Source organism: Heptranchias perlo, chromosome 20, assembly GCF_035084215.1.
Source record: "Heptranchias perlo isolate sHepPer1 chromosome 20, sHepPer1.hap1, whole genome shotgun sequence".
Classification (NCBI taxonomy): domain Eukaryota; kingdom Metazoa; phylum Chordata; class Chondrichthyes; order Hexanchiformes; family Hexanchidae; genus Heptranchias; species Heptranchias perlo.
In genome coordinates, this window is record NC_090344.1 from 7,738,192 (window position 1) to 7,762,040 (window position 23,849).

At 51.1% G+C, this 23,849-nt stretch overlaps 1 protein-coding gene across 1 annotated transcript; it reads left to right on the forward strand.

Annotated features, from left to right (window-relative positions):
• Positions 1-524: 524 nt before the first annotated feature.
• Positions 525-23,344, forward strand: LOC137335600 (zinc finger protein 271-like; the record flags this gene model as incomplete). Its single annotated transcript, XM_068000909.1, has 2 exons — positions 525-721; positions 21,655-23,344. Coding segments are annotated over exons 1-2 (1,887 nt in total), but the record flags the coding sequence as incomplete, so codon positions are not given.
• Positions 23,345-23,849: the final 505 nt, after the last annotated feature.

Genomic DNA, 23,849 nt, shown 5'->3' on the forward strand with positions numbered 1-23,849 from the left:
GACGACTGTGGATTGATTAGGGAAAGCCGGCATGGGTTTGTTGAAGGCAAATCGTGTTTAACTAACATGATAGAGTTTTTTGTTGAGTTAACAGAGAGGGTAGATGAAGGCAACGCAGTTGATGCGGTGCATATGGACTTTCAAAAGGTGTTTGATAAATTGAAGCACAGTAGGCTTATCAGTAAGATTGAGGTCCATGGGTCAAAGGGGGCAGTAGAAACATGGATGCAGAATTGGCCAAGGGACAGGAAGCAGAGAGTAGTGGTGATTGTTTGCTTTTTGGACTGGAGGGAGGTGTCCAATGGTGTTCCCCAGGTGTCAATGCTGGGACCACTGCATTTCTTGATTTATATTAATGACTTGGACTTGCTTGTACAGGGCACAATTTCAAAATTTGCAGATGACACAAAACTTGGAAGGGTAGTGAACAGTGTGAAGGATGGTGACAGACTTCAAGAGGTTATATATTGGCCTGTGGCATGGGCGGACACGTGGCAGATAAAATTTAACACAAAAAATGCGACATGATACATTTCGGTAGGAAGAACCAGGAGAGGCATTATAAACTAAAGGGCACAACTCCAAAATGTGTACAGGCCCAGAGAGAACTGGTGGCTTATGTGCACAAATCGTTGAAGGCTTCAGAGCAGGTTGAGAATGCGGTTGAAAATGTATACGGGATCCTGGACTTCATAAATAGAGGCATCGAGAAAAAAAGTATGTATGCCATGATGAAGCTTTATAAAACACTGGTTCGGCCACAACTGGACTATTGTGTCTGGTTCTGTGCACCGCAGTTCAGGAAAGATGTGACGGCCTTACAGAGGGTGCAGGAGAGATTTACAAGAATGATTGCAGGGATGAGGGACTTTAGTTACGTTAGACAGACTGGAGAAGCTGGGGTTGTTCTCGTTGGAACAGAAAAGGTTGCGGGGAGATTTGATAGAGGAATTCAAAATCATGATGGGTCTAGACAGAATAGATAGAGAGAAACTGTTCCCAATGGTAGAAGGGTCGAGAACCAGAGGACATAGATTTCAGGTGATTGGCAAAAGAACCAAAGGTGACATGAGGAAAAACGTTTTTAAATAGCGAATGGTTAGGATCTGGAATGCACTGCCTGAGGGGGTGGTGAAGGCAGATTCAAAGGCAACTGGATAAGTGCTTGAAAGGAAAAAAAAATGCAGGGCTACAGGGAAAGGGCGGGAGAGTGAGACTAGCTGGATTAAGATTGAGTGGAGCCGAATGGCCTCCTTCCGTGCTGTAAACATTCTACGATTCTATGAGATTTGAGCGTCGCTGGCAAGGCCAGCATTTATTTGCCATCCCTAATTGTGCTTGAGAAGGTGGTGGTGATCCAGCTCCTTGAACCGCTAAAGTCCGTGCGGTGAAGGTTCTCCCACAGTGCTGTTAGGAAGGGAGTTCCAGGATTTTGACCCAGCGACAATGAAGGTACGGCGATATATTTCCTCGGCAGGATGGTGTGTGACTTGGAGGGGAACATGCAGGTGGTGTTGTTCCTATGTGCCATATGCCCTTGACTTTCTAGGTGATAGAGGTCGCGGATTTGGGTGGTGCTGTCGATGAAGCCTTGGCGAATTGCTGCAGTGCATCCTGTAGATGGTACACACTGCAGCCACGGTGCGCTGGTGGTGAAGGGGGTGAATGTTTAGGGTGGTGGATGGGGTGCCAATCAAGCGGGCTGCTTTGTCCTGGATGATGTCGAGCTTCTTGATTGAAGCTGGAGCTGCACACATCCAGGCAAGTGAAGGGTATTCCGTCACACTCCTGACTTGTACATTGTAGATAGTAGAAAGATTTTGGGGAGTCAGGAGATGAGTCACTCGCCGCACAATTCCCATCCTCTGACCTGCTCTTGTCGCCACAGTATTTATGTAGCTGGTCCAGTTAAGTTTCTGGTCAATGGTGACCCCCAGGCTGTTGATGGCGGGGAATTCGGCGATGGTAATGCCGTTGAATGTCAAGGGGAGTTGGTTAGGTTTTCTCTTGTTAGAGTTGGTCATTGCCTGGCACTTGAATGTTACTTGCCACTCATCAGCCCAAGGCTGAATGTTGTCCAGGTTTTGCTGCACGCGGGCACGTACTGCTTCATTAGTAGAGGGATTGCGAATGGAAATGTACACTGTGCAATCATCAGCGAACATCCCCATTTCTGACCTTATGATGGAGGAAAGGCTATTGATAAAGCAGCTGACGATGGTTGGGCGTCGGACACTGCCCTGAGGAACTCCTGCAGTGATGTCCTGGGGCGGAGATGATTTGCCTCCAACAACCACTACCATCTTACTTGGCGCCAGGTAAGATTCCAGCCACTGGAGAGTTTTCCCCCTGATTCCCGTTGACTTCAAATTTCCTAGGGCTCCTTGAAGACACATCGGTCAAAGGGTGCCTTGATGTCAAGGGCAGTTACTCTCACCTCACCTCCGGAATTTAGCTCTTTTGTCCAGGTTTGGACCAAGGCTGCAATGAGGTCTGTCGCCGAGTGGTCCTGGCGAAACCCAAACTGAGCATCGGTGAGCAGGTTATTGGTGAGTAAGTGCCGCTTGATAGCACTGTCGACGACACCTTCAATCACTTTGCTGATGATTGAGTGCAGACTGATGGGGTAATAATTTGCCGGATTGGCCTTTTCCAGCCTATTATGAACAGGACATCCCTGAACAATGCTCCACTTTGTTGGCTTTCCACCTTGGTTAACAAGTGACAGCTAAACTTAAATGAGTTTGCTGTGTTTTCCCTGTGTTGAATTGTCACCCGTTCTCATTTTACAGGCGGTATTTTAGGACTTGGTTAAAAATGTTCCGTGCTTGTGATACAAGTAGTCTAGATTCCCACCTTAGTAATACAGAAGGGCAACGGCTGCTCCACTCTATCATACAACCCCAACTAGTGCCGCCTCAGTTAAAGTACATTAACTAGTGCCCCCCACTCTTGTACAACCTCAAGTGAGTAGATACAAAGAGTGTGTGTTTGTTTGACTGTGATGTTTATGCAACAGCAGCCGCCATTCTTTCCGTTGCTATGGAAATTTTGTTAGAGACGAAAATCGAATCCCACCCTGACAGTCCTGAAGCATCAATGTCCGGACTCAGTGCACTCGGCCATCCTCTATGTCAATGTTGTCCAAGAGAAATTGCCGACGAGCCGCAAATGTGGCTATGGTGGCATTGTCTAAGTCACATGAACGAATTTTAGCAGAAAACATCTTGCACACACACAATAGACAGTGAGGTGTACTTCACCTGTGTATATTTCATAACAAACATCTCCCACCATTCAGTAACCGAGGAAGTAAAGGACTCACAACGATCAAAAACATTCGCACTCTGCTTTTCACCATTTTATCAACAACACACAAAAAGTTTAAAGTCCACATGCGAATATGAGTATTGAGATCACAGGCCTAAAGACGTGTGCATGATTCATTTTTATTTAATAATCGCAATTGTAAATTGCCACATCTGGATTCCCATTTAGCCAGATGAGGCTCGTGGCTAAGGTATTGGAACAACTGGTCAATGCCACAATGGACTGATTCCACGGGCCGTGTTCTTATGACCTCAAACACTGCACATTCTTACAACAAATAAAAATAAATCTGCCGGGGACGCATGTTGGGTTGGTTTTCTGGAAGCAACAAATCAACTGGGCAGAAACATTACCTCCAGCCTCAGGCACAAGATAGAATTTCGTACAAGAAAAGGACTGAATGTGAAGATTGAGGATTCAAAACCACACCACCAGGCGAAACTGCGATCTGAATACTGCGCCGTCAGCCGCTGGCTCATCCTGACTCCAGCATCTCGAGTTTACTGACCCCGATTTTCTCAGTGAGGCCCAATGGCAGTTTCACACTCTCTGGTTCTCGCTAAATCCTGCTGGAAGGTCGAGTGATCAATATATAAACTCCCCGGAGTTTCCTCTGCTTGTGCTCGGGGTATGGGGACGTTTGGTCGGGCCGTGGTATCCATTTTCCCAGGGAGGGGCAATAATGCTCGGTCTGAGACTGCATTCGCTGCTTTCCCTCGGCAGCGGGTGATTTGAGAGATCAAGGCCGGGCAGGTGGCCTGAATGGTGCTGCTGTCACGGCCTCACTCACTCCGGTAGCTGGGGAACAACAAAAAACTGATGGGATTGTTGCTGCATCTGAGATGCGGCTTAGAACTGCTGTTGTTCACGGAGGCAGCGCTGCAGGATCCTTTAATGATCCCTCACAAATCAACTGAAACCTGTCGGAATGTGAATACCATTTTACTTTTCCAAAGTAAGGGGAGTGACAGTCATTGCGGAAAAATGGGAAACAGTTTGCATCTCGCATCACTGCAGAAATATCCACGTCACAGCGAGACAGCTCTCCGGCAAACAGTGAGTCTCCTCTTCGGACCTGGTCTGTCAAGAAGAATTCTGATTACCTTTAAGCCAATCTCGGATTTTATATTTATTGTTCGTGTGCCTGCTCTCCGACCGCAGGCTTAATGTTGGAATATCCGCCGTGCTCAGCTGGTAGCAGCACTTTAGAAACCCGGGAATGCGAGACAACGAATGTTCAGGTAACAGTTACCCCCTGTGAGTGGAATTGAACCACCAACCATTATTAATTAACAGGAACCATTTGCGCGACAGAAACACGACGTTTTGCGCACTGAACCATTAATTCACCGAGCGAAAGCTTCAGCTTGCAGCGATCAATGTAACAGCTGTCTTACCATCAGTTTACTTTTCAAAAATAAAGGGTGTGCAGTTTGCACGAGTGAAAATCTGTGCTGTCTTATTTCTGAACTTCAAGCTCCCCTTTCCCCTAAATGCCTGTATGTTGGAAGACTCAGTCACCCAGTGACAGACAGCATTGATTTTTCGAACTGTGATTCACCACCCTCTATTTTAGTAATGTTCAGGTTTTTTTTTTCGTTCATGGGATGTGGGCGTCGCTGGCGAGGCTGGCATTTATTGCCCATCCCTAATTGACCTTGACAAGGTGGTGGTGAGCCGCCTTCTTGAACCGCTGCAGTCCATGTGGTGACGGTTCTCCCACAGTGCTGTTCGGAAGGGAGTTCCAGGATTTTGACCCAGCGACGATGAAGGAACGGCAATATATTTCCATCTCTCGCATTCGCCCTCTCGCATTCGCCCTCTCACATTCGCCCTCTCACATTCCATCTCTCACATTCACCCTCTCACATTCGCCCTCTCGCATTCGCCCTCTCGCATTCGCCCTCTCACATTCACTCCCTCACATTCGCCCTCTCACATTCACCCTCTCACATTCACCCTCTCCCATTCACTCTCTCGCATTCACCCTCTCACATTCACCCTCTCACATTCACCCTCTCCCATTCACTCTCTCACATTCACCCCCTCACATTCGCTCTCTCACATTCGCTCTCTCACATTCGCCCTCTCACATTCGCCCTCTCACATTCGCCCTCTCACATTCACCCTCTCGCATTCACCCTCTCGCATTCACCCTCTCGCATTCACCCTCTCGCATTCACCCTCTCACATTCACCCTCTCACATTCACCCCCTCACATTCGCCCTCTCACATTCGCCCTCTCACATTCGCCCTCTCACATTCGCCCTCTCACATTCGCCCTCTCACATTCCCTCTCTCACATTCGCCCTCTCCCATTCGCCCTCTCCCATTCGCCCTCTCCCATTCGCCCTCTCACATTCGCCCTCTCACATTCGTCCTCTCACATTCGCCCTCTCACATTCGCTCTCCCACATTCGCCCTCTCACATTCGCTCTCTCACATTCGCCCTCTGACATTCGCTCTCTCACATTCACTCTCTCACATTCACTCTCTCACATTCACCCTCTCACATTCGCTCTCAAACTTTCGCTCTCTCACTTTCGCTCTCTCACTTTCGCTCTCTCACTTTCGCTCTCTCACATTCCCTCTCTCACATTCACTCTCTCACATTCACCCTCTTGCATTTTCACCCCATCACATTCACTCTCTCACATTCACTCTCTCACATTCACTCTCTCAAATTCACTCTCTCACATTCACCCTCTCACATTCGCTCTCTCACATTCACCCTCTCACATTCACTCTCTCACTTTCGCTCTCTCACATTCTCTCTCTCACATTCTCTCTCTCACATTCACCCTCTCACATTCGCTCTCACATTCGCCCTCTCACATTAATCCTCTCACATTCGCTCCCTCACATTCGCTCTCTCACATTCACCCTCTCACATTCGCTCCCTCACATTCGCTCTCTCACATTCACCCTCTCACATTCACCCTCTCACATTCACTCTCTCACATTCGCCCTCTCACATTCACCCTCTCACATTCACCCTCTCACATTCGCTCTCTCACATTCGCCCTCTCACATTCGCTCCCTCACATTCGCTCTCTCACATTCACCCTCTCACATTCACCCTCTCACATTCACCCTCTCACATTCACCCTCTCACATTCACCCTCTCACATTCGCTCCCTCACATTCACCCTCTCACATTCACCCTCTCACATTCACCCTCTCACATTCACCCTCTCACATTCACCCTCTCACATTCGCTCCCTCACATTCACCCTCTCACATTCACCCTCTCACATTCGCCCTCTCACATTCGCCCTCTCACATTCCCTCTCTCACATTCACCCTCTCACATTCGCTCCCTCACATTCACCCTCTCACATTCACCCTCTCACATTCACCCTCTCACATTCACCCTCTCACATTCGCCCTCTCACATTCACCCTCTCACATTCGCCCTCTCACATTCACTCTCTCACATTCACCCTCTCACATTCACCCTCTCACATTCACCCTCTCACATTCCATCCCTCGCATTCGCCCTCTCTCATTCGCCCTCTCACATTCACCCTCTCACATTCCATCTCTCGCATTCTCCCTCTCGCATTCGCCCTCTCACATTCGCCCTCTCTCATTCCATCTCTCACATTCGCCCTCTCGCATTCGCCCTTTCGCATTCGCCCTCTCGCATTCGCCCTCTCGCATTCACCCTCTCGCATTCACTCCCTCACATTCGACCTCTCACATTCATCCTCTCGCATTCACCCTCTCACATTCACCCTCTCACATTCGCCCTCTCCCATTCGCCCTTTCGCATTCGCCCTCTCGCATTCGCCCTCTCGCATTCACCCTCTCGCATTCACTCCCTCACATTCGCCCTCTCACATTCACCCTCTCCCATTCACTCTCTCGCATTCACCCTCTCACATTCACCCTCTCCCATTCACTCTCTCACATTCACCCCCTCACATTCACTCTCTCACATTCGCTCTCTCACATTCACCCTCTCACATTCGCCCTCTCACATTCGCCCTCTCACATTCGCCCTCTCACATTCGCCCTCTCACATTCACCCTCTCGCATTCACCCTCTCACATTCACTCTCTCACATTCGCCCTCTCACATTCGCCCTCTCGCATTCACCCTCTCGCATTCACCCTCTCCCATTCACCCTCTCACATTCGCCCTCTCACATTCGCCCTCTCACATTCGCCCTCTCACATTCGCCCTCTCACATTCGCCCTCTCACATTCGCCCTCTCACATTCGCCCTCTCACATTCGCCCTCTCACATTCACCCTCTCACATTCGCTCTCTCACATTCGCCCTCTCCCATTCGCCCTCTCCCATTCGCCCTCTCACATTCGCCCTCTCACATTCGCCCTCTCACATTCACTCTCTCAAATTCACTCTCTCACATTCACCCTCTCACATTCGCTCTCTCACATTCACCCTCTCACATTCGCTCTCTCACATTCTCTCTCTCACATTCTCTCTCTCACTTTCGCTCTCTCACTTTCGCTCTCTCACATTCACCCTCTCACATTCGCTCTCTCACATTCGCCCTCTCACATTAATCCTCTCACATTCGCTCCCTCACATTCGCTCTCTCACATTCACCCTCTCACATTCGCTCCCTCACATTCGCTCTCTCACATTCACCCTCTCACATTCACCCTCTCACATTCACCCTCTCACATTCACTCTCTCACATTCGCCCTCTCACATTCCCTCTCTCACATTCACCCTCTCACATTCGCTCTCTCACATTCGCCCTCTCACATTCGCTCCCTCACATTCGCTCTCTCACATTCACCCTCTCACATTCACCCTCTCACATTCACTCTCTCACATTCACCCTCTCACATTCACCCTCTCACATTCACCCTCTCACATTCGCTCTCTCACATTCACCCTCTCACATTCGCTCCCTCACATTCACCCTCTCACATTCACCCTCTCACATTCACCCTCTCACATTCACCCTCTCACATTCGCTCCCTCACATTCACCCTCTCACATTCACCCTCTCACATTCCATCTCTCACATTCACCCTCTCACATTCACCCTCTCACATTCGCCCTCTCACATTCGCTCTCTCACATTCACCCTCTCACATTCGCTCCCTCACATTCACCCTCTCACATTCACCCTCTCACATTCACCCTCTCACATTCACCCACTCACATTCGCCCTGTCACATTCGCTCCCTCACATTCACCCTCTCACATTCACCCTCTCACATTCCATCTCTCGCATTCGCCCTCTCGCATTCGCCCTCTCACATTCGCCCTCTCACATTCGCCCTCTCACATTCGCCCTCTCACATTCCCTCTCTCACATTCACCCTCTCACATTCGCTCCCTCACATTCACCCTCTCACATTCACCCTCTCACATTCACCCTCTCACATTCGCCCTGTCACATTCGCTCCCTCACATTCACCCTCTCACATTCACCCTCTCACATTCCATCTCTCGCATTCGCCCTCTCGCATTCGCCCTCTCACATTCGCCCTCTCACATTCGCCCTCTCACATTCCATCTCTCACATTCGCCCTCTCACATTCGCCCTCTCACATTCGCCCTCTCGCATTCGCCCTCTCGCATTCGCCCTCTCGCATTCGCCCTCTCGCATTAACCCTCTCACATTCACTCTCTCGCATTCACCCTCTCACATTCACCCTCTCACATTCACCCTCTCCCATTCACTCTCTCACATTCACCCCCTCACATTCGCTCTCTCACATTCGCCCTCTCACATTCGCCCTCTCACATTCGCCCTCTCGCATTCGCCCTCTCGCATTCACCCTCTCACATTCACTCTCTCACATTCACCCCCTCACATTCGCTCTCTCACATTCGCCCTCTCACATTCGCCCTCTCACATTCGCCCTCTCACATTCCCTCTCTCACATTCGCCCTCTCACATTCGCCCTCTCACATTCCCTCTCTCACATTCACCCTCTCACATTCACTCTCTCACATTCACTCTCTCACATTCGCCCTCTCACATTCGCCCTCTCCCATTCGCCCTCTCCCATTCGCCCTCTCCCATTCGCCCTCTCACATTCGCTCTCTCACATTCGCTCTCTCACATTCGCCCTCTCACATTCGCTCTCCCACATTCGCTCTCTCACATTCGCTCTCTCACATTCGCCCTCTCACATTCGCTCTCTCACATTCGCTCTCTCACATTCGCCCTCTCACATTCGCCCTCTCACATTCGCTCTCTCACATTCACCCTCTTGCATTTTCACCCTGTCACATTCACTCTCTCACATTCACTCTCTCACATTCACTCTCTCACATTCACCCTCTCGCATTTTCACCCTCTCGCACATTCACCCTCTCACATTCACTCTCTCACATTCACCCTCTCACATTCGCTCTCTCACTTTCGCTGTCTCACTTTCGCTCTCTCACATTCGCCCTCTCACATTCGCCCTCTCACATTCACTCTCTCACATTCACCCTCTTGCATTTTCACCCTGTCACATTCACTCTCTCACATTCACTCTCTCACATTCACTCTCTCACATTTTCACCCTCTCGCACATTCACCCTCTCACATTCACTCTCTCACATTCACCCTCTCACATTCGCTCTCTCACTTTCGCTCTCTCACTTTCGCTCTCTCACTTTCGCTCTCTCACATTCCCTCTCTCACATTCACTCTCTCACATTCACCCTCTTGCATTTTCACCCCATCACATTCACTCTCTCACATTCACTCTCTCACATTCACTCTCTCAAATTCACTCTCTCACATTCACCCTCTCACATTCGCTCTCTCACATTCACCCTCTCACATTCACTCTCTCACTTTCGCTCTCTCACATTCTCTCTCTCACATTCTCTCTCTCACTTTCGCTCTCTCACTTTCGCTCTCTCACATTCACCCTCTCACATTCGCTCTCTCACATTCGCCCTCTCACATTCGCCCTCTCACATTCGCCCTCTCACATTCACCCTCTCACATTCGCTCCCTCACATTCGCTCCCTCACATTCGCCCTCTCACATTCGCACTCTCACATTCACTCTCTCGCATTCGCCCTCTCACATTCACCCTCTCACATTCGCCCTCTCACATTCGCTCCCTCACATTCACCCTCTCACATTCACCCTCTCACATTCCATCTCTCGCATTCGCCCTCTCGCATTCGCCCTCTCACATTCCATCTCTCGCATTCACCCTCTCACATTCACCCTCTCACATTCCATCTCTCGCATTCACCCTCTCACATTCGCCCTCTCTCATTCCATCTCTCGCATTCGCTCTCTCGCATTCGCCCTCTCACATTCCATCTCTCGCATTCTCCCTCTCACATTCGCCCTCTCGCATTCGCCCTCTCACATTCCATCTCTCGCATTCTCCCTCTCGCATTCGCCCTCTCACATTCGCCCTCTCTCATTCCATCTCTCACATTCGCCCTCTCACATTCGCCCTCTCGCATTCGCCCTTTCGCATTCGCCCTCTCACATTCGCCCTCTCTCATTCCATCTCTCACATTCGCCCTCTCACATTCGCCCTCTCGCATTCGCCCTTTCGCATTCACCCTCTCACATTCACCCTCTCACATTCACCCTCTCACATTCCATCTCTCTCATTCGCCCTCTCACATTCACCCTCTCACATTCCATCTCTCGCATTCTCCCTCTCGCATTCGCCCTCTCACATTCGCCCTCTCTCATTCCATCTCTCACATTCGCCCTCTCACATTCGCCCTCTCGCATTCGCCCTTTCGCATTCGCCCTCTCGCATTCGCCCTCTCGCATTCACCCTCTCGCATTCACTCCCTCACATTCGCCCTCTCACATTCATCCTCTCCCATTCACTCTCTCGCATTCACCCTCTCACATTCGCCCTCTCACATTCGCCCTCTCCCATTCGCCCTTTCGCATTCGCCCTCTCGCATTCGCCCTCTCGCATTCACCCTCTCGCATTCACCCTCTCACATTCGCTCTCTCACATTCGCCCTCTCACATTCGCCCTCTCACATTCGCCCTCTCACATTCGCCCTCTCCCATTCACCCTCTCGCATTCACCCTCTCGCATTCACCCTCTCGCATTCACCCTCTCGCATTCACTCTCTCACATTCGCCCTCTCACATTCGCCCTCTCACATTCGCCCTCTCACATTCGCCCTCTCACATTCACCCTCTCACATTCCCTCTCTCACATTCGCCCTCTCACATTCGCCCTCTCACATTCGCCCTCTCACATTCGCCCTCTCACATTCGCCCTCTCACATTCACTCTCTCACATTCACCCTCTCACATTCACCCTCTCACATTCACCCTCTCACATTCGCCCTCTCCCATTCGCCCTCTCACATTCGCCCTCTCACATTCGCCCGCTCACATTCACTCTCTCACATTCACCCTCTCACATTCGCTCTCTCACATTCACCCTCTCACATTCACTCTCTCACTTTCGCTCTCTCACATTCTCTCTCTCACATTCTCTCTCTCACTTTCGCTCTCTCACTTTCGCTCTCTCACATTCACCCTCTCACATTCGCTCTCTCACATTCGCTCTCTCACATTCGCCCTCTCACATTAATCCTCTCACATTGGCTCCCTCACATTCGCTCTCTCACATTCACCCTCTCACATTCGCTCCCTCACATTCGCTCTCTCACATTCACCCTCTCACATTCACTCTCTCACATTCGCCCTCTCACATTCCCTCTCTCACATTCACCCTCTCACATTCGCTCTCTCACATTCGCCCTCTCACATTCGCTCCCTCACATTCGCTCTCTCACATTAACCCTCTCACATTCACCCTCTCACATTCACTCTCTCACATTCACCCTCTCACATTCACCCTCTCACATTCACCCTCTCACATTCGCTCTCTCACTTTCACCCTCTCACATTCGCTCCCTCACATTCACCCTCTCACATTCACCCTCTCACATTCACCCTCTCACATTCGCTCCCTCACATTCACCCTCTCACATTCACCCTCTCACATTCCATCTCTCACATTCACCCTCTCACATTCACCCTCTCACATTCGCCCTCTCACATTCCCTCTCTCACATTCACCCTCTCACATTCGCTCCCTCACATTCACCCTCTCACATTCACCCTCTCACATTCACCCTCTCACATTCGCCCTGTCACATTCGCTCCCTCACATTCACCCTCTCACATTCACCCTCTCACATTCCATCTCTCGCATTCGCCCTCTCGCATTCGCCCTCTCACATTCGCCCTCTCACATTCCATCTCTCACATTCGCCCTCTCACATTCGCCCTCTCGCATTCGCCCTCTCGCATTCGCCCTCTCGCATTAACCCTCTCGCATTCACTCCCTCACATTCGCCCTCTCACATTCACCCTCTCCCATTCACTCTCTCGCATTCACCCTCTCACATTCACCCTCTCACATTCACCCTCTCCCATTCACTCTCTCACATTCACCCCCTCACATTCGCTCTCTCACATTCGCTCTCTCACATTCGCCCTCTCACATTCGCCCTCTCACATTCGCCCTCTCACATTCGCCCTCTCCCATTCACCCTCTTGCATTCACCCTCTCACATTCACTCTCTCACATTCACCCCCTCACATTCGCTCTCTCACATTCGCCCTCTCACATTCGCCCTCTCACATTCCCTCTCTCACATTCGCCCTCTCACATTCGCCCTCTCACATTCCCTCTCTCACATTCACCCTCTCACATTCACTCTCTCACATTCACTCTCTCACATTCGCCCTCTCACATTCGCCCTCTCCCATTCGCCCTCTTGCATTTTCACCCTGTCACATTCACTCTCTCACATTCCCTCTCTCACATTCACCCTCTCACATTCACTCTCTCACATTCACTCTCTCACTTTCGCTCTCTCACTTTCGCTCTCTCACATTCACCCTCTTGCATTTTCACCCTGTCACATTCACTCTCTCACATTCCCTCTCTCACATTCGCCCTCTCACATTCGCCCTCTCCCATTCGCCCTCTCCCATTCGCCCTCTCACATTCGCTCTCTCACATTCGCTCTCTCACATTCGCCCTCTCACATTCGCTCTCCCACATTCGCTCTCTCACATTCGCTCTCTCACATTCGCTCTCTCACATTCGCCCTCTCACATTCGCTCTCTCACTTTCGCTCTCTCACTTTCGCTCTCTCACATTCACCCTCTTGCATTTTCACCCTGTCACATTCACTCTCTCACATTCACTCTCTCACATTCACTCTCTCACATTCACCCTCTCGCATTTTCACCCTCTCGCACATTCACCCTCTCACATTCACTCTCTCACATTCACCCTCTCACATTCGCTCTCTCACTTTCGCTCTCTCACTTTCGCTCTCTCACATTCCCTCTCTCACATTCACTCTCTCACATTCACCCTCTTGCATTTTCACCCCATCACATTCACTCTCTCACATTCACTCTCTCACATTCACTCTCTCAAATTCACTCTCTCACATTCACCCTCTCACATTCGCTCTCTCACATTCACCCTCTCACATTCACTCTCTCACTTTCGCTCTCTCACATTCTCTCTCTCACATTCTCTCTCTCACTTTCGCTCTCTCACTTTCGCTCTCTCACATTCACCCTCTCACATTCTCTCTCTCACATTCGCCCTCTCACATTCGCCCTCTCACATTAATCCTCTCACATTCGCTCCCTCACATTCGCTCTCTCACATTCACCCTCTCACATTCGCTCCCTCACATTCGCTCTCTCACATTCACCCTCTCACATTCACTCTCTCACATTCGCCCTCACATTCACCCTCTCACATTCACCCTCTCACATTCGCTCTCTCACATTCGCCCTCTCACATTCGCTCCCTCACATTCGCTCTCTCACATTCACCCTCTCACATTCACCCTCTCACATTCACCCTCTCACATTCACCCTCTCACATTCGCTCTCTCACATTCACCCTCTCACATTCACCCTCTCACATTCACCCTCTCACATTCACCCTCTCACATTCGCTCCCTCACATTCACCCTCTCACATTCACCCTCTCACATTCCATCTCTCACATTCACCCTCTCACATTCGCCCTCTCACATTCGCCCTCTCACATTCCCTCTCTCACATTCACCCTCTCACATTCGCTCCCTCACATTCACCCTCTCACATTCACCCTCTCACATTCACCCTCTCACATTCACCCTCTCACATTCGCCCTCTCACATTCGCTCCCTCACATTCACCCTCTCACATTCACCCTCTCACATTCCATCTCTCGCATTCGCCATCTCACATTCGCCCTCTCACATTCGCCCTCTCTCATTCGCCCTCTCACATTCCATCTCTCGCATTCTCCCTCTCGCATTCGCCCTCTCACATTCGCCCTCTCTCATTCCATCTCTCACATTCACCCTCTCACATTCGCCCTCTCGCATTCGTCCTTTCGCATTCGCCCTCTCGCATTCGCCCTCTCGCATTCACCCTCTCGCATTCACTCCCTCACATTCACCCTCTCCCATTCACTCTCTCGCATTCACCCTCTCACATTCACCCCCTCACATTGACTCTCTCACATTCGCTCTCTCACATTCACCCTCTCACATTCGCCCTCTCACATTCGCCCTCTCACATTCGCCCTCTCCCATTCGCCCTTTCGCATTCACTCCCTCACATTCGCCCTCTCACATTCACCCTCTCCCATTCACTCTCTCGCATTCACCCTCTCACATTCACCCTCTCCCATTCACTCTCTCACATTCACCCCCTCACATTCACTCTCTCACATTCGCTCTCTCACATTCACCCTCTCACATTCGCCCTCTCACATTCGCCCTCTCACATTCGCCCTCTCACATTCGCCCTCTCACATTCGCCCTCTCACATTCGCCCTCTCACATTCGCCCTCTCCCATTCACCCTCTCGCATTCACCCTCTCGCATTCACCCTCTCACATTCACCCTCTCCCATTCACCCTCTCACATTCACCCCCTCACATTCACTCTCTCACATTCGCTCTCTCACATTCACCCTCTCACATTCGCCCTCTCACATTCGCCCTCTCACATTCGCCCTCTCACATTCGCCCTCTCACATTCGCCCTCTCACATTCGCCCTCTCACATTCGCCCTCTCACATTCGCCCTCTCACATTCACCCTCTCACATTCCCTCTCTCACATTCGCCCTCTTACATTCGCCCTCTCACATTCGCCCTCTCACATTCGCCCTCTCACATTCCCTCTCTCACATTCACCCACTCACATTCAACCTCTCACATTCGCCCTCTCACATTCGCCCTCTCACATTCGCCCTCTCACATTCGCCCTCTCACATTCACCCTCTCACATTCACCCTCTCACATTCACCCTCTCACATTCACCCTCTCACATTCACCCTCTCGCATTCACCCTCTCACATTCACTCTCTCCAATTCACCCTCTCACATTCACCCTCTCACATTCACTCTCTCACATTCAACCTCTCACATTCACCCTCTCACATTCACCCTCTCACATTCACCCTCTCACATTCACTCTCTCACATTCACCCTCTCGCATTCACTCTCTCGCATTCACCCTCTCACATTCACCCTCTCACATTCACTCTCTCACATTCACTCTCTCCAATTCACCCTCTCGCATTCGCTCTCTCGCATTCGCTCTCTCGCATTCGCCCTCTCCCATTCACCCTCTCACATTCACCCTCTCACATTCGCTCTCTCACATTCGCCCTCTCCCATTCACCCTCTCACATTCGCCCTCTCACATTCGCCCTCTCACATTCGCCCTCTCACATTCACTCTCTCGCATTTTCACCCTCTCACATTCGCTCTCTCACATTCGCCCTCTCACATTCACCCTCTCACATTCACCCTCTCCCATTCACCCTCTCCCATTCACCCTCTCCCATTCGCCCTCTCGCATTTTCACCCTCTCACATTCGCTCTCTCACATTCGCCCTCTCACATTCGCCCTCTCACATTCGCCCTCTCACATTCGCCCTCTCACATTCGCCCTCCCACTTTCGCCCTCCCACTTTCGCCCTCCCACTTTCGCCCTCTCACATTCACTCTCTCACATTCGCTCTCTCGCATTCACCCTCTCACATTCGCTCTCTCACATTCACCCTCTCACATTCGCTCTCTCACATTCGCTCTCTCACATTCACCCTCTCACATTCACCCTCTCACATTCGCCCTCTCACATTCACTCTCTCACATTCGCTCTCTCCCATTCGCCCTCTCCCATTCGCCCTCTCGCATTTTCACCCTCTCACATTCGCTCTCTCACATTCGCTCTCTCACATTCACCCTCTCACATTCGCCCTCTCACATTCGCCCTCTCACATTCGCCCTCTCACATTCACCCTCTCACATTCGCCCTCTCGCATTCGCCCTCTCGCATTCGCTCTCTCGCATTCGCCCTCTCGCATTCGCCCTCTCCCATTCACCCTCTCCCATTCGCCCTCTCCCATTCGCCCTCTCCCATTCGCCCTCTCCCATACGCCCTCTCCCATACGCCCTCTCACATTCAGTCTCTCACATTCGCTCTCTCACATTCGCCCTCTCACATTCGCCCTCTCCCATTCGCCCTCTCACATTCAGTCTCTCACATTCGCTCTCTCACATTCGCCCTCTCACATTCGCTCTCTCACATTCGCTCTCTCACATTCGCCCTCTCACATTCGCCCTCTCCCATTTGCCCTCTCCCATTTGCCCTCTCCCATTCACTCTCTCACATTCACTCTCTCACATTCGCCCTCTCACATTCACCCTCTCACATTCACCCTCTCACATTCACTCTCTCACATTCGCCCTCTCACATTCGCCCTCTCACATTCGCCCTCTCCCATTCGCCCTCTCACATTCGCCCTCTCACATTCACCCTCTCACATTCGCCCTCTCACATTCGCCCTCTCACATTCGCCCTCCCACATTCGCCCTCTCACATTCGCTCTCTCACATTCGCCCTCTCACTTTCGCTCTCTCACTTTCGCTCTCTCACTTTCGCTCTCTCACATTCCCTCTCTCACATTCACTCTCTCACATTCACCCTCTTGCATTTTCACCCTATCACATTCACTCTCTCACATTCACTCTCTCACATTCACTCTCTCACATTCACCCTCTTGCATTTTCACCCTCTCGCACATTCACCCTCTCACATTCACTCTCTCACATTCACCCTCTCACATTCGCTCTCTCACATTCACTCTCTCACTTTCGCTCTCTCACATTCTCTCTCTCACATTCTCTCTCTCACTTTCGCTCTCTCACTTTCGCTCTCTCACATTCACCCTCTCACATTCGCTCTCTCACATTCGCCCTCTCACATTAATCCTCTCACATTCGCTCCCTCACATTCGCTCTCTCACATTCACCCTCTCACATTCGCTCCCTCACATTCGCTCTCTCACATTCACCCTCTCACATTCACCCTCTCACATTCGCTCCCTCACATTCGCTCTCTCACATTCACCCTCTCACATTCGCTCCCTCACATTCGCTCTCTCACATTCACCCTCTCACATTCACCCTCTCACATTCGCTCTCTCACATTCGCTCTCTCACATTCGCCCTCTCACATTCGCTCCCTCACATTCGCTCTCTCACATTCACCCTCTCACATTCACCCTCTCACATTCACTCTCTCACATTCACCCTCTCACATTCACCCTCTCACATTCACCCTCTCACATTCGCTCTCTCACATTCGCCCTCTCACATTCGCTCCCTCACATTCACCCTCTCACATTCACCCTCTCACATTCCATCTCTCACATTCGCTCTCTCACATTCGCTCTCTCACATTCGCCCTCTCACATTCCATCTCTCACATTCACCCTCTCACATTCGCCCTCTCACATTCGCCCTCTCACATTCCCTCTCTCACATTCACCCTCTCACATTCGCTCCCTCACATTCACCCTCTCACATTCACCCTCTCACATTCACCCTCTCACATTCACCCTCTCACATTCGCCCTCTCACATTCGCTCCCTCACATTCACCCTCTCACATTCACCCTCTCACATTCCATCTCTCGCATTCGCCCTCTCACATTCGCCCTCTCTCATTCGCCCTCTCACATTCCATCTCTCACATTCACCCTCTCACATTCCATCTCTCGCATTCGCCATCTCACATTCGCCCTCTCACATTCGCCCTCTCTCATTCGCTCTCTCACATTCACCCTCTCACATTCACCCTCTCACATTCACTCTCTCACATTCACCCTCTCACATTCACCCTCTCACATTCACCCTCTCACATTCGCTCTCTCACATTCGCCCTCTCACATTCGCTCCCTCACATTCACCCTCTCACATTCACCCTCTCACATTCCATCTCTCACATTCGCTCCCTCACATTCGCTCTCTCACATTCACCCTCTCACATTCACCCTCTCACATTCGCTCCCTCACATTCGCTCTCTCACATTCACCCTCTCACATTCGCTCCCTCACATTCGCTCTCTCACATTCACCCTCTCACATTCACCCTCTCACATTCGCTCTCTCACATTCGCTCTCTCACATTCGCCCTCTCACATTCGCTCCCTCACATTCGCTCTCTCACATTCACCCTCTCACATTCACCCTCTCACATTCACTCTCTCACATTCACCCTCTCACATTCACCCTCTCACATTCACCCTCTCACATTCGCTCTCTCACATTCGCCCTCTCACATTCGCTCCCTCACATTCACCCTCTCACATTCACCCTCTCACATTCCATCTCTCACATTCACCCTCTCACATTCGCCCTCTCTCACATTCACCCTCTCACATTCGCTCCCTCACATTCACCCTCTCACATTCACCCTCTCACATTCACGCTCTCACATTCGCCCTCTCACATTCGCCCTCTCACATTCCCTCTCTCACATTCACCCTCTCACATTCGCTCCCTCAAATTCACCCTCTCACATTCACCCTCTCACATTCCCTCTCTCACATTCACCCTCTCACATTCGCTCCCTCACATTCACCCTCTCACATTCACCCTCTCACATTCACCCTCTCACATTCACCCTCTCACATTCACCCTCTCACATTCACCCTCTCACATTCACCCTCTCACATTCACCCTCTCACATTCACCCTCTCACATTCCCTCTCTCACATTCACCCTCTCACATTCGCTCCCTCACATTCGCCCTCTCGCATTCGCCCTCTCGCATTCGCCCTCTCGCATTCGCTCTCTCTCATTCGCCCTCTCTCATTCGCCCTCTCACATTCACCCTCTCACATTCCATCTCTCACATTCACCCTCTCACATTCGCCCTCTCGCATTCGCCCTTTCGCATTCGCCCTCTCGCATTCGCCCTCTCGCATTCACCCTCTCGCATTCACCCTCTCGCATTCACTCCCTCACATTCGCCCTCTCACATTCACCCTCTCCCATTCACTCTCTCGCATTCACCCTCTCACATTCACCCTCTCCCATTCACTCTCTCACATTCACCCCCTCACATTCGCTCTCTCACATTCGCTCTCTCACATTCGCCCTCTCACATTCGCCCTCTCACATTCGCCCTCTCACATTCGCCCTCTCACATTCGCCCTCTCACATTCGCCCTCTCACATTCGCCCTCTCGCATTCACCCTCTCGCATTCACCCTCTCACATTCACCCTCTCACATTCACCCCCTCACATTCGCCCTCTCACATTCGCTCTCTCACATTCGCCCTCTCGCATTCGCCCTCTCGCATTCGCCCTCTCGCATTCGCCCTCTCGCATTCGCCCTCTCGCATTCACCCTCTCGCATTCACTCTCTCGCATTCACCCTCTCACATTCACTCTCTCCAATTCACCCTCTCACATTCACCCTCTCACATTCACTCTCTCACATTCACTCTCACATTCACCCTCTCACATTCACCCTCTCACATTCGCCCTCTCACATTCGCCCTCTCACATTCACTCTCTCACATTCACCCTCTCACATTCACCCTCTCACATTCACCCTCTCACATTCGCCCTCTCACATTCGCCCTCTCACATTCACTCTCTCACATTCACCCTCTCGCATTCACCCTCTCGCATTCACCCTCTCGCATTCACCCTCTCGCATTCACCCTCTCGCATTCACTCTCTCGCATTCACCCTCTCGCATTCACCCTCTCGCATTCACCCTCTCACATTCACCCTCTCCAATTCGCTCTCTCACATTCGCTCCCTCACATTCGCTCCCTCACATTCGCTCCCTCACATTCGCCCTCTCACATTCGCCCTCTCACATTCGCCCTCTCACATTCGCCCTCTCACATTCACCCTCTCACATTCACCCTCTCTCATTCACCCTCTCTCATTCACCCTCTCTCATTCCCTCTCTCGCATTCACTCTCTCGCATTCACCCTCTCGCTTTCACCCTCTCGCATTTACCCTCTCGCATTCCCTCTCTCGCATTCCCTCTCTCGCATTCGCTCTCTCGCATTCGCTCTCTCACATTCGCTCTCTCACATTCGCTCTCTCACATTCGCTCTCTCAGATTCCCCCTCTCGCATTCCCCCTCTCGCATTCCCCCTCTCGCATTCCCCCTCTCGCATTCCCCCTCTCGCATTCACCCTCTCGCATTCACCCTCTCGCATTCACCCTCTCGCATTCACCCTCTCGCATTCACCCTCTCGCATTCACCCTCTCGCATTCACCCTCTCGCATTCACCCTCTCGCATTCCCCCTCTCACATTCACCCTCTCACATTCACCCTCTCACATTCACGCTCTCACATTCACCCTCTCACATTCACTCTCTCACATTCCATCTCTCACATTCGCTCTCTCACATTCGCCCTCTCACATTCGCTCTCTCACATTCGCTCTCTCACATTCGCCCTCTCACATTCACCCTCTCACATTCACCCTCTCACATTCACCCTCTCACATTCACCCTCTCACATTCACCCTCTCACATTCACCCTCTCACATTCACCCTCTCACATTCACTCTCTCACATTCACTCTCTCACCCTTTCACTCATGGTTTAGGACCACTGAAAGATGATGCGATGGGTTTGGATTTCAGCACAGGGAGGAAGGAGAGTGCGCGGGATGGGGGATTTGCAGCTTTGAGGGAACAAGAGAGGAAAGCATGTTCTGTAGACACTAACATAGCCTGTTCTGAATTTCGATCCTGTATTTACAGTGATGACTTTTAAACCTCTTCATGTCAAGATCTGACAGAGTCATTCGCATCATCAGGACCTGAATATCATCGGCCTTTGAATGTGGAAGGAGAAATGTTCGTCTGTTCTGTCTCTGGGAGAAGATTTCAAACACCCGAGTGAGAGTGTTCCAGTGCACTGACTGTGGAAAGAGCTTTAACCAGTTACACAGCCTGAAAAAACACCACACCATTCACAGCGGGGAGAAACTGTACACGTGTTCTGTGTGTGGACGAGGCTTCAACTGATCGTCCAACCTGGAGAGACACAAGGACACCCGGACCACGGAGAAACCGTGGAAATGTGGGGACTGTGGGAAGGGATTCAATTACCCGTCAGAGCTGGAAATTCATCGACGCAAACACACCGGGGAGAGGCCGTTCACCTGCTCCATGTGTGGGAAGGGATTCACTCAGTCATACAGCCTCCTGATACACCAGCGAGTTCACACTGGGGAGAGACCGTACATCTGCACCGTGTGTGGGAAGGGATTCACTCGGTCATCCAACCTTCTGACACACCAGCGAGTTCACACAGGGGAGAGGCCGTTCACCTGCTCCGTATGTAAGAAGGGATTCACTCAGTTATGCAACCTTCTGTCACACCAGCGAGTTCACTCTGTTGAGAGACCTTTTAAATGCTCTGACTGTGAGAAGAGATTTAAACGCAGAATTGAACTGGTGACACACCAGCGAGTTCACACTGGGGAGAGGCCGTTCTCCTGCTCCGTGTGTAAGAAGAGATTCACTCAGTCATCCCACCTGCTGATACACCAGCGAGTTCACACTGGGGGGAGGCCGTTCTCCTGCTCCGTGTGTAAGAAGAGATTCACTCAGTCATCCCACCTTCTGTCACACCAGCGAGTTCACTCCGTTGAGAGACCTTTTAAATGCTCTGACTGTGAAAAGAGATTTAAACGCAGAATTGAACTGGTGACACACCAGCGAGTTCACACTGGGGAGAGGCCGTTCTCCTGCTCCGTGTGTCAGAAGAGATTCACTCAGTTATCCCACCTTCTGTCACACCAGCGAGTTCACACTGATGAGAGACCTTTTAAATGTTCTGACTGTGGGAAGAGGTTTAAAAGCAAAAGGAATCTGCTGACACACCAACGCGCTCACACTGGGGAGAGGCCGTTCACCTGCTCTGTGTGCGGGAAGGGATTCACTATTTCATCTGAACTGCTGTCGCACCAGCGATTTCACACTGGGGAGAGGCCTTTTAAATGTTCTGACTCTGGGAAGAGATTTAAAATCAGAAACGAATTGCTGACACATCGACGCACTCACACTGGGGAGAGGCCGTTCACCCGCTCTCAGTGTAAGAAGAGATTCACTCAGTCATCCACCCTGCTGACACACCAGCGAGTTCACTCTGAAGAGAGACCATTTAAATGTTGTGACTGTAAGAAAAGCTTTAAAAGCAGAAACGAAATGCTGAGACATCGACGCACTCACACTGGGGAGAGGCCGTTCACCCGCTCCGTGTGTAAGAAGAGATTTACTCGGTCATCCCACCTTCTGTCACACCAGCGAGCTCACACTGGGGAGAGGCCGTTCACCTGCTCCGTGTGTGGGAAGGGATTCACTCGGTCATCCCACCGACTGAGACATCAGCGGGTTCACACTGGGGAGAGACCTTTTAAATGTTCTGACTGTGAGAAGAGGTTTAAAAGCAAAGTTAATCTGCTGACACACCAATGTACTCACACTGGGGAGAGGCCGTTCACCTGCTCCGTGTTTGGGAAGAGATTCACTCGGTCATCCACCCTGCTGACACACCAGCGAGTTCACTCTGATGAGAGACCTTTTAAATGTTCTGACTGTGAGAAAAGCTTTAAAAGCAGAAACGAACTGCTGAGACATCGACGCACTCACACTGGGGAGAGACCATTCTGCTGCTCCGTGTGTGAGAAGAGATTCACTCGGTCATCCCATCTTCTGTCACACCAACGAGTTCACTCTGATGAGAGACCTTTTAAATGTTCTGACTGTGAGAAGAGGTTTAAAAGCAGAAACGAACTGCTGAGACACCAACGCACTCACACCGGGGAGAGGCCGTTCATCTGCTCCGTGTGTGGGAAGAGATTCACTCGGTCATCCCACCTTCTGACACACCAGCGAGTTCACTCTGATGAGAGACCTTTTAAATGTTCTGACTGTGAGAAGAGGTTTAAAAGCAGAAACGAACTGCTGAGACACCACCGCACTCACACTGGGGAGAGGCCGTTCATCTGCTCCGTGTGTAAGAAGAGATTCACTCGGTCATCCCACCTGCTGACACACCAACGTACTCACCCTGGGGAGAGACCTTTAAATGTTCTGACTGTGAGAAGTGTTTTAAAAGCACAAATGATCTGCTGAAACACCAACACACGCACACTGGGGAGAGACTGTTCACCTGCTCCGTGTGTGGGAAGGGATTCACTCATTCATCCCACCTTCT